Consider the following 12,749-nt stretch of genomic DNA (forward strand, 5'->3'; position numbering starts at 1 on the left):
GAGACGCAGTAATAAACAACAGCTGTAACTGTTACATAAATTACATTAAAATAGTACAGATAACAAATGAAGTTTAAACGTGTTGAACCAGTTTCAGAATGGTTGGGATTTGCAACGATCTGATAAAATATATCAGGTAACAATGAACGTTGTCAACATATTATTACAATCCATTTTTTAAAAATGGGAAAGTATTATTGAAGCCATAATTAAATGAGTTTTTCAGCAATGATATGAAACATATATTATATATGTTTTTGACAACACGATCTAGTTTTGTCAGGCTCGCAGTCAGACTTTGCTCGTTCTGACCCCGGCCCTAGGTCAAGGTCGCCCAGTTGGATTGGCTAGAACACGGAGTAGACTGACCCGAGTAGATTATCTTTCGGTGTACATATTATCAAACAGTCAAAGTTCTTGTCTTTCCATCGCTGCACCATTATGGCGAACAGGGACAAAGCTGCTGACCAGTTGAATGCTTTCAGCAAAACACAGGGAGTGAGTACAGTAGTTGTCATGGTGTAGAAGTGACAAACGACGTTACACAAGAGTTGACTTCTTGCGGCCAAAGTACACTCTTGATGTAGATTTGCAGACCGCACATTGCACACTGTTATCAGACAGTTTCCAGTAGCCTCTAGTGATCGCCAGTGGAATCTGGTGATGCTTTCACGGCATCATTATGAACATAACTTTTTGTCAGACAATGGTCGAATGCTTGTGGCAGTCTTCATCTCGTAGATCTAGTTGGTAATATTGCTAGTTGGTAATATTGCTTCACGGCAGGCGAACACTTGAAAACCTTGTGTTAAATCACGGTTGTTAATGTGTTTTTGCGAATTCATGTTTGATGTCCGAATGACATTTAGATATATTTTGGATAATGTATTTTAAACAGTATATGCACACTTTAGGATTGAATGTGATGAATTGAAGTTCATGGAAAGATTTAATTTGAGGTGCAATTTATCCTGTTTGATCATGTTTTGAGCATATATAATTTCCACTATAATGGTACATTCAGACTTTCAAAATTGTATAATGAGTTATGGATTGTGATATATGAAAGTGGAATCAGAGAAAATATATTTAGTTTCTGGCATGTTAACACCAAGGATGGGGCATAATTAATGGCTTAAATTTTCATTCGAATATTTTTCTGGGTTGAGATCATCATGGTGATGCAGTTAGCAGCATTTGACAGTGTGCTCCCACACAACTGATGTATTATCCTATAATAGAAACAATATGCCTCCTTTATTTCACATTGTAGTTATTTTGTTGAGAGGAGGGTTTAGAGTAAGATATTGCTGTCTTTTGTAGAAGCCTGATGTTCTCACCACAGGCACAGGTGCCCCTGTGGGGCGCAAGAATGCCACCATGACTGTTGGACCACGGGGGCCTGTGCTGCTGCAGGACTTTGTGTTTACAGATGAGATGGCACATTTCAACAGGGAGCGGATTCCAGAACGTGTTGTACATGCTAAAGGAGCAGGTGATTGCTGCTGATACTCCCATCTGTTTTTTTTATAGTAATGCTGCATTCAGCTATAAGACAGCTGTCTGTCATACAGTCACTGACATCGGTCTTTGAGATACAGTGACATGCATCAATCTTGGCAGTGAGTCTGACCACCTGATCCAGTTTGTCACCTCTTACGACAAGCATATGGGATGCTGAAAACTAATTGAAAACTTATTCAGTTCGGGTGTACACCTATTTATGCATTGTTTAATGAAATTCTACCATTTCTGTTAGTATAATTTTTAAAACTAGATTATAAGGGATCATTTTTGAAGCATACATCATGAAATGAAAACGTTTTTCAGAAAGAGTTTTGTATGAGCATTCTATTTGGTCATTGTAAACAGCAAGTACTGGTCTGTGTCAGGAAGTTGTGATGATGAGATAAGGAAAGTGTATGAATACATGTATTAGATGATGTATCATACTTGTGTTAAATGCACTCATTTGTATTTCCATCATTGCAGGTGCCTTTGGCTACTTTGAGGTGACACATGACATCACACGGTACTGTAAAGCCAAAGTATTTGAACATGTCGGCAAGCGGACTCCAATGGCAGTGAGGTTTTCAACTGTTGGTAAGTGTGTCTTAGGATATTTTTCTGACTAAAGATAGATTGAGTAATCGTACTACTGTTAGACAAAATTAAATCATGAACTTGACGACTCGTCGAAACTGTGCAAGCCATTATCGAGAAACCTATTTATTCCTGGCAATAACCATCAGGCATGGGGGATTTTACACTTTAATCACCTTTGCTGTGTTTGCAGGCGATCGAGGGTGGTTAATGCCCAAATTAAACATGAGCTATGTAAATTACAGAGCTACAGATAACTCTTTGGGTCATTGAGTTATGTTCTCACTTGTGTTCATCTCAATTGGGTATCCTAATTTTCCTTTGAGTAATCAAATAAATTGTACCCACCTCACTCAAACTCAATTGGGTAGTTTGCCACTTTCCATTAACTGTAAATATGTATACAATCAAGTTTAAATGTTGGTTTACATGTTTGTTATTTATATTTGATCTGTTATATGAGAAACGATAAGAAAAACTACAAGTTGCCAGGTTCAGGTGCTGAAATAGAACCTTTCAATATACCTCAGTTATTTTATCTACTTTTGTTTGTATGCATGTTAGATTACATTTATTGAGTATTTACAAAACTTCATACGCTTGTACCCAGTAGTCTTCACAGGAATTGAGTTTTCACATAAATCTTTGCGTAATTGACGCAGAGACGCAGCTTATCTGTACCTCTGAATTATGAAGATGTACTTTCTTTATCATAATGATGTTATTTATCCGATATCATCTGACCAAAATGCAAATTATGAGATTTTTAAATAACTTATTCTAACTCACATATTCTGTTGTTGATTGCAAGTGGAAACAAAGTTTTAAGTCATGTGCCCTTCATGTTCCTGGTTTCATCATAAATCACCCAAACAAACGATAGATTCTACCACAAGCATGCAGCACACTCTATGTATCATTTCCTTCCTTACTTTGCTGACTGAAGATGTAGAGTTGTCAGAGGGATAATTTGTCAATTTCTCATGTGTATTCTTTGTGTTTGAATTTAAAACCTTCCTAGATGAAACTCTCAGATTGATCAGATCTAGCCTTGTCCCAGCCTGTGCTTGCAGTGGATAAGGAATTGGACTTGTTCCTTACTTCAGGACAAAGCATCTAATCTTCAGGACAAAGCATCTAATCTTCCTCCAGACTACTGTGGATCAACTCTCTTTAGTGGGTTCTCAACTGATTACGTTTGGTCCGATGACATTCAGCTTCTTCTTTCACCTGATCATGTATTTGATTTGGGACTATCAAGAGCTATCATTCCTCCAGGAAAGCAAAGAAGCTTTGTTCTACCTCTCGGTTCATTATCAGGATCTCGTGAACAAGGGTTAACATTGTTGTAGGGATTGTGTAACACCAGACAATCAACATGAGGAATAGAGGAATGATATTTTTGTTTTATATTCATTTGTGTAGCTCATTTTGCCTCTGGAAAAATGCAACCATGAAGCAAAGGGGAAACGTTTTGGTTACAGGCGAGGAAATCCCCATGGGTAACATATGTTATGTTTGGGATTACATTTTCTCAGTAGCGTACAAATTCTAGTGTTTTTGTTTCCACACCCTCAGACACCAAACACACTCTGCAACTGCGACTTCCACAAAAGCCGGACAACTTGTAGTCTAGACAGCAGGTCACAAGCAAATATCATCATCAAGCTGAATATTATTTAATAAGTTCTGAAGTTCAGTTAAAACATATTCATATTTGCAAGTGACATTTTCTGTCAGTCCCTGGGAGTCACACAATTTACCTGAACATGGTTAATCTTACCAGTAAATACTGGTAGTTACCTGTAAATGTGAACCCTGCAATTTGAAGATGGCATTCGATCATCCACTAAGGCATACATCTTCCACAGATAACCTGAAATCTCTAGCACCTGTATGTCACTAGGAAGCTGAAGGGATCCACCCTACCACATATTGGGCAGCCATCACCAGTGCCATCTCTTTTGAGACAGGCATTAAGATCACTAATCTAATCTTACAATCAGTCACCTGACTGAGGTGCATTTGTTCTAACTGTTTAGGAATAGATAGGTCCTGTGCTTTTGTATTCAGTATCCTCTGCTTTTTTGAAGTCCTCATAATGCTAGCAGGTTTGCGGACCCGAGATATGGTTTCTTATTCTACTGTATCCAAGTTAAGAAGAGAGGATCATTTTGGTAAAAATTACAAATTATTGACTCTTGTTCTTTCTTTTGGGGGAACTGAGCAAGTTTGATTTCAGCCTCTTAATGTAAATCTAATGCATCCGCCTCGTAGCCATGGGATAAATGCAGTGAGCTAGTGAAGTTTAAACTTGAAGAATTTCTAATGAATTTGGTGCTTTAATTACTATCTCTATCTTACATGGTTTACGCTCAAGCACAACACTTCAGATTTCTAGACCATTCTACACTAGGAACAGAATGACTGAAACTCACATGGGGTGTGCTGCATGTTTGAGTTTGGGTCGATTATGAATAGGTTGTGCTTAGGTGAGGTGTTTTGCTTCCTCTCATCGAGAACAGCAGAAATACAGCCCTATGATATTTTATGTGCTGTTTTTCTTGTCAATATACCAAGATAGAGAAACCTACAGAAAACATGTATCAGTTGTTTTCTTAATGTATTTCTTAAGGTGTTTATTTAAATGAAAGTTTACAGAAAAAGATATTAAGAATGGGCTTTGTAACCTTTTATCCACTTCTTAGAATTTTTAGCAAGGTCATTCATAAAACCAGGGACATTTTGACAAGGTTGTCATTGTACAAAGCAACCTTAACAACGTGTTAACGTTGTAAATGTCAGAAGTCTGTATGAAGGTATGGGAGTTATGATACCGGCTATCTTAGCACAAAGGTCACATTATACAATGGTACCCTGGTCCAAATATCTATGATCCCAGACTGATGACAACAGCATAGGCAATGATTTGAGAGCAAACAGAGTTCATTCAGCTCCAATGTAGCCTGAAGAATTAATTTGCAAGTGATTCCATGTGATTACTTACTAAGCAGTCTGTTTTGCATTAATGTTTCCATACACATGGTCATGCCCACTAGCAGACTTCTTTTTTCCTGATTGTCTGATAATACAAGTTAATTGAAATTGTTTTTGCATTTGTGGATGTATTGTTGTAAATCTGTTTTTTCACAATTAGCATCAATTCCACAATGTGAAATCTGTTTTATATGTTTATACCTCTGATGATACACATAACAGGAGCCAATTCTTGTTCAGTGCAGTTCATAATCCACACCCAAACCTACTGTATTATTGATAACATAAATATTGTTTACTGCAGATGATCATATATGTGATATGTGCTCTGACTACCTAAAGGTGGAGAGAAGGGTTCAGCTGACACAGCCAGAGATCCCCGCGGGTTTGCCATGAAGTTCTACACTGAAGACGGAAACTGGGATCTTGTGGGCAACAACACTCCCATCTTCTTTATCAGAGACCCCATGCTGGTGAGTACTGACAGCAGACACAGGTAAAGCATTGGTTGAACACTTGAAGTAACACTGAACACTGGTATATGCAACTAGTATGTTTATAGTGCAAGAGTTGAACATAAGTGGAACACTTGTCGAATTGAGTGAAACAGTAATAGACCTATTATATATATTTGTGAGTGAATGTTGTTTATCACTGTAGTCAGCAATATTTCAGCTGTTTTGTGATGACCAGGGCCCCATTTCACAAAGCTCTCGTAAGCCTAAGATCTTGTAACTATTCTTGTAGTAATCGTACTCCCAGATTGTATCACCTATTTCAGCACGGCTCCCTTGGGAGCTGCATAAATCGCCTTACACGCGCATGCCGCTCTTCGTTGGATAGCTGTGTCCTGTAGCTACACGGAGAATGTTCCCGTTTGTTTTTATGCAAGTTTATAGCCGAGCAATTAAGGTTTCTGTGATTTTAAGCTGTGCGTTTTTCTTCCACGTAGGCCCCGGTGGAAGAAATTTGTTCCCTCCTATACTGTTAACATTGGCTTATGATAGTCGTATCGCTACGATAGCTTTGTGAAACAGGGCCCAGGCAGACAAGTGACTAGGAGCATGAACAGTGATCGGGCTAATCAGGTTCTGATGTCACACAATCATCTACAGAGTCTGACTTCAGGCTCTTGCATAAACCAGGAGGTACTAGGAACCAGGGAGGGGAGTAAGTGCTGGAAACATATGGAATTACATTGAACTTTTGAACGGGTCGTTTACATTAGTCATAACTTCATTTACTTGAATTAGAAATTTGTACTGACAAATTCAGCACTGATGTGCTTCAGATTCAGGGTTCCATTTTAGCCTCTTGATAACTTTACAGTCTGGAGAACTGTTCGACAATAGAGGAACAATGGACATGTTCAGTGCAAATGACTGCTCTTCTGATGTTATACATACTGGGTCTTGTGGGGAATCTTGTGTATGTGTTACCTCTCATAGACCAGACAGAATGAACTTATTATCAAGGAATTATATCTGAGCTGTTTGTTCATTACAGTTCCCCAGTTTTATTCACACCCAGAAGAGGAACCCTGCCACCAACCTGAAGGTAGGACAGTCTGACTTACTGACATGTGCTATCTATTCTTTCTGCCTACAGTTGCACGATTTTTCTCAAATGTAGGATATTAATAGGGAAAGTGATCAGTTGTGTAAACGTTTCTGCAGTTGGAATATGCCAGGTCTAAATGCTATTTAGTTTTAATGTACAGACTCTCCATATATCTTTTGGGTATCCAACATTTAGAGTGTCTGAAAAATTTGTATGCCAGGTGAAACAATCAGAGTTGAAAACTGGATGCAAGGTGATGAGGAGGGTTAGATGTCATAGTATACTATTTGTTTGCTTAACTAAATTTCTAGAGTCAGATGAAGTTCCATGTGTCACTTGTGGCATGTAGGAAATGAAAAGTGAACTAAAGGGAAAAGTTGTACAGACTTAGACCAATGGTGTGTATGAGGAATTTTGTCGTGTCAAATTATGACCAATGGTATAGAAATTTCATCATGTCAAAGTCTGAACACCTTGCTGGTGACACATGTAATGAAATATTCTGAGTTTATAGAAGAATACCTATTCAATGAAATATGCATTTGTGGCAATTAATGTGATCATGTAATGACATGTATTCTGCAGATGGATTGTGATCATTCAGTTAAGTGTGAAAGGAGTTAGTTCCCTTTGTACGCTGTTCATTATAACCATGAAAAACAACAATCCTTAAAGGCTTGTAAATGCATCTTAGATTACTTTTCTTTGAAGTTTCTTTTAAGTTTACAGACACAAAAAAATGCTGACAAATTACAAAATGTTGTGGGTGTGTCAGACATTGAGTTCATCAAACACTGACAAGATGCTTGCGTACATCATGCAGTGAAAAAAGGTGTGAATAAATCAGACACTTTGTGTATTATACTCTGACAAAAAGCTTGAGTATATATTAAACACTTATGAAATGCTTGAGTGTATAAGACACAAAACACTTTCATTCAAATATGTTACCAGGACCCTGATATGTTCTGGGACTTCATTACGCTGCGTCCTGAGACAAGCCACCAGGTGTCCTTCCTGTTCTCAGACCGAGGTACACCTGACGGTTTCCGCCACATGAATGGCTATGGCAGCCACACCTTCAAGCTGGTTAATGCCCGTGAGGAGAGTGTTTACTGCAAGTTTCACTTCAAGGTAAGAGAGTGTCCAGTTAGATACAGGTCAAATTTCATGCTGATTCTGAATGTCCTGACCCAAAATGTTTTAGGATCTTACCTGCTTGTGAACTGACAGAGATACTGATTCTTTTTGACATTAATGAAAGCATAAACAAGACTACTGGGTAATATTCTGTATTCAAATTGTCAAACCCTACCTATCACTTTTTTTTGTTTTTTGTATCATATCGTAAATGTGAATGTGAATTGATGCTTGAACTGAGAAGATTGCTTGCCTTGCCTCAGAAATGCCAGATAGTTTATGGGCAAAGTCAGATACTATTTATAATGGCCAGGTATTGTTGACTCACTCTCCATGCATAAACAGACTGACCAGGGCATCAAGAATATGACAGGACCTCAGGCAGATCAGTTTGCTGCTGATGACCCTGACTATGCGACCCGGGACCTGCACAATGCCATTGCAGAGGGCACCTTCCCATCCTGGTCGGCATACATCCAGGTGATGAGCTTCGAGGAGGCAGAAAGGTTCAGATGGAACCCCTTCGACCTCACCAAGGTAGGATGCATGTTCACTACAGGCATACACACTCCTTGATAGCCTATACAACCTACTCGGTAGAGATACACTGGTACCATAACATACAGATTAAAATTATGCTTTCCATTTGTTAGGAATCTAGCATGATATTGTTATCGTGTACAAACTGTTTTCGGGGTAGCTAGTAAAATAACATTAGTAATTTACATGATTAAGTAATGTTCATTCATGCAGAACTCCAGTGTAAGAAACTCTCAATAGTTCTTTAGTCTAAGCCAAACTTAAATTGATTGTGTTATCAGCATTATCTTGACATGATTGCTGTAGTGCATGTTCCATGTGGAGAGAAGATGTTGACCGTTTATGGTGTGGCCCCAAGGGCACTATTCAGTGATTATTGTGGGTCTTAATTTCGAAAGACTCCATGATGGTTGATGACATCATCCCACAGTTGATGTGTATATGTGTTTAGGTGGTACCCAAACGGGTATTCTCGGATTACTTTGGATCCTAACCTCTGCACACTTTATGTTGGTTGATGACATTATCGAACAGTTGATGCTTTATGTGTTTAGGTGTGAGGAAAAGGGGAGTTTTCTCCCATTATACTGTGGGTTGTAACCTCTACACACTTTATGTTGGTTGATGACATTATCGAACAGTTGATGTGTATATGTGTTTAGGTGTATCCTCAAGGGCAATGATCTCTGACCACTGTGGGTTGTAACCTCTACACACTTTATTTTGATTGATGACAACCCTACAGTTAATGCGTGTATGTGTTTTGATGTTGCCTCCATAAAAGTAGTGTAAAGGATAGAGCATCTACCCAGAGAACAGTAGGTCCCTGGTTTGATCCCCTGTTGCATCATACCAAAACACAATAACAGTTTGAACTTGTGTTAACTCATGTGCTTGGCATTAAGTGAATAAAGAACTTGTATGATGTATGATACCTTATTTGGATATCTTTGTTAAACTGTGGCATTGTGTGTCAGTAGGCGAGCTCTTCAATTTAAACATCTCTGGACAGGTACAAGCAGCAACATACTCACACAGTTGCATGCATTTCACATCATTTTGAATATGACACTTTTAAATCCCATTTCACCTCTCCTCACCCATCTGGTCACAGTTGGTCATCACCATGACATATTTTGCTTCAGCCTTTGACAGTACCCAACAGTTGATGTGTGTGTGTCTGTTGTAGGTGTGGCCGCAAGGGGAGTACCCTCTGATCCCTGTTGGTCGCATGGTCCTCAACAGGAACCCCAAGAACTACTTTGCTGAGGTGGAGCAGATTGCCTTCTCCCCGGCCCATATGGTGCGGGCATTGAGGCCAGCCCTGACAAGATGCTGCAGGTCAGTTGTCTTGTCCAGATACAGGCCAACATGGGTTCTGACATACTGAATGTTTTGTAACAGGCATGCTTGAACATTTCTATTTACTGGTGCCTTTGTATTGTATGTTTAAGGTAAGTTGTTTTTAAAACTATATATGTCTTTAGGGACGTCTCTTCTCATATTCGGACACCCATCGGCATCGTCTGGGCAGCAACTACCTCCAGCTCCCTGTCAACTGCCCCTTCAACACTCGCCTCAGCAACTACCAGCGTGATGGTCCCCAGTGTGTTGATGAAAACCAAGGTCAGTTGCATTATGTACTTTATGTTATAAGATATTCAAGAGCAACATAGTAATAGTAATAGTAATAGTCTGCTTATATGGCACACATATCTAGGCACATTGCCAGCTCACGGCACTACGTACATTACTATCCAGGGTCATAGGACACTATCATACTTTCTGATACTCTTTCAACTCCCAGGGGAGCATACCGCCATGCTGCCTGTTAGGTGCAATGAACTAAACACTCACATTGCCAGCACATCCTTTCGGGTACCCATTTTATAGCTGGGTGAACTGAGACAATGTGGATCTAAGTATTTTGTCCAAGGATACTATGCAAATTTGCCCACCTCGAGAACCGAACCTAGGTGCCTCCACCAGGGATTGAACCCGGGCGTCCAGCGTGATAGGCAGACGCCTTATCACTGCACTAACATACTACATATTTTGTTCTTTTCATTTATGTTAAGCCAACATATGATGAAATGTTGTTCAAAGTGCCTTAACCCCATTCACTCACTAACAATATATATACTCACAAATGGAACAAATGTGATATGTTCAGAAGATGGTAAATATCTTTCAGGAGGTTAGGTTTTTAGCCATGACTATCAAATACCATTTCACCTTAATCATCATGGCATGTTTTCTTTTGAAGTAATAAGATGACTTTTTCTTTCATGTTTTAAACATTAACTCCTATTTTGTCCTCAGGTGGGGCTCCAAATTATTTCCCAAATAGTTTCACTGGCCCACAGGATGACACCAAACACCTGGAGTGCCCTTTGAAAATATCAGGGGATGTAGGCAGATACAATACAGGCTGATGATGACAACTTCAGCCAAGTGGGCATCTTCTGGAGGAAGGTTAGTTCTGAGAGACCTGTACTTCTAATGCTGATATTATCAGTGGTGTGAACTTAAAGGGCTGTCCTTCTTGTTGTAGGCCATGTTGTAGATGGTGTAAGCTTAGAGTGATGAGAGCCCCTTGACTTTTCAGCAGATAGTGGAAATGGTGTAAGCTTTGAGTGTTTGAAGGCCCTTATTCCTATAAGCAGATAGTGTGTTAAGTGTTCACAACTAAGATCCCCTTGGTAAATTAGCCCATGATGGGGAAAAAAGTCATTATTAGCATCCCTATGATAGGTGACTGCTTTATTATTTCACAGGACTTTGTCTGCTGTGACTGGTGTTTTGGATAAAGTCTGCCAACCAAAGATTATTGTCATTAGACATTATACTTCCATGACATTCTTGCAAAGAACCTGGGAGAATACAATCGTTAAGATTTTGTGAACTTTAATACAATGATGGTGATGGGGGTGCATCTTCTTTCGCAAGAACATGCAAACACCTCAACCAAGTGTACATTTCAGTCTTATGCTTGTATGTGTTCAGTTATTACTTCATGATATCATTGACCCACCAAACAAGTTAGAGATATGAATCATGTTTGAATTACCAACTATTTGGGACTAAACAAGACATTTCTTTCCAACCTTGCTACACACTTCAGATTACATATCAGATCAAAACTGCGATGAAATCCTAAGCCTGAAGTTGTTGAGAAGGACCTACAGTGTCCAGATACTGGCTGGAGAGTTTTGCTGACTCTTATGTTTATCCCTCAGGTACTGTCCCCTACTGATCGTGACCACCTGATCAGCAATATGGCTGGACACCTCATCAATGCCCAGGAGTTCATTCAGAAACGGGCAGTCAGTAACTACAGCCAGGCTGACCCTGAGTATGGCCGTCGACTGCAGGATGCTCTCAATGCCTTGAGGGCAAAGGCACAGGTGGGAATACTTCAGTGTTGTGTAGGAATTATTCATTAGTGTTTTGTAATGGAGAATACTCCAGCTATATCACTGCAGCTTGTCTGAATGACAAATCAGAGTCTGACATTTTCTGATAAGTCTTTATTCAGGCTGCTTATTTCACCAGCTTGTTACTTTGTTGTATGCGATCTTTGGCGGTGGCCTTGTATTGATGTTGTTGGTTCCTTATGACAAAGGCCCTGCCTGATTCTTGTCCCTCCCCCAGTGAGTGAGTGAGTTTAGTTTTACACCACACTCTGCAATATTCCAGCTATATGGCGGCGGTCTGTAAATAACTGAGTCTGGACCAGACAATCCAGTGACCAACAGCATGAGCATTGATCTGCACAATTGGGAACCAATGACATGTGTCAACCAAGTCAGCGAGTCTGACCACTTGATCCCGTTAGTCGCCTCTTACGACAAGCATGGGTTACTGAAGATCAATATTCTATCCCAGACCTTCACGGGTCTGTCCCTCCCCAACTATGATATATCTGGAATACAGAAATGATAGAAATGATGTAAAACCCAGTCACCTTATTATGCAGTTTTATTTCATGATGTGGCTGTTTGTTCCAGAGTGGGATGACCGCCAACCTTTGAGAAGCCGAGAAGAATGTGTAAAAAGAAATTCTGCTTCCAATTTGTTGATTCTACAATCACATCCTGAAAATCATAATGTGCACTATCTATCCATTAAAGAGATGATTAATGCTGAATGACAGATAACTAAAGATTTGTCACCCTTTGCTTAGAATCATATGTCGATTGGGAGGCTGAAAGTTTTGACATATTTGAGCTGTTGATTTTGATTAACTGTGTTGTCTGTTATTCAGTGGGTAAGCATCAAACAATGAGGCTGAAAATAAAGAACATATTGATTTTCTGTGCCACCTCCTAAAATATTAATCTCTGATCTTTGAAGGAATGTGTTGAAACATTGATTATTAGCTTGACATTGTATTCTAATTTCAAGGA

At 39.4% G+C, this 12,749-nt stretch overlaps 1 protein-coding gene across 1 annotated transcript; it reads left to right on the forward strand.

Moving 5' to 3' along the window:
• Positions 1-317: 317 nt before the first annotated feature.
• LOC124261188 (catalase-like) lies at positions 318-12,392 on the forward strand. The gene is given in 14 exon segments (XM_046695508.1): positions 318-498; positions 1,324-1,495; positions 1,993-2,103; positions 5,443-5,573; positions 6,607-6,657; positions 7,615-7,794; positions 8,146-8,337; positions 9,530-9,644; positions 9,647-9,681; positions 9,828-9,966; positions 10,663-10,769; positions 10,771-10,815; positions 11,580-11,747; positions 12,351-12,392. Coding segments are annotated over 14 exon segments (1,527 nt in total). The 5' UTR covers positions 318-441; the 3' UTR covers positions 12,375-12,392.
• Positions 12,393-12,749: the final 357 nt, after the last annotated feature.

The sequence above is a fragment of the Haliotis rubra genome, unplaced genomic scaffold (assembly GCF_003918875.1).
Source record: "Haliotis rubra isolate DU_JTF1 unplaced genomic scaffold, ASM391887v1 Scf790, whole genome shotgun sequence".
In the NCBI taxonomy this organism is placed as follows: domain Eukaryota; kingdom Metazoa; phylum Mollusca; class Gastropoda; order Lepetellida; family Haliotidae; genus Haliotis; species Haliotis rubra.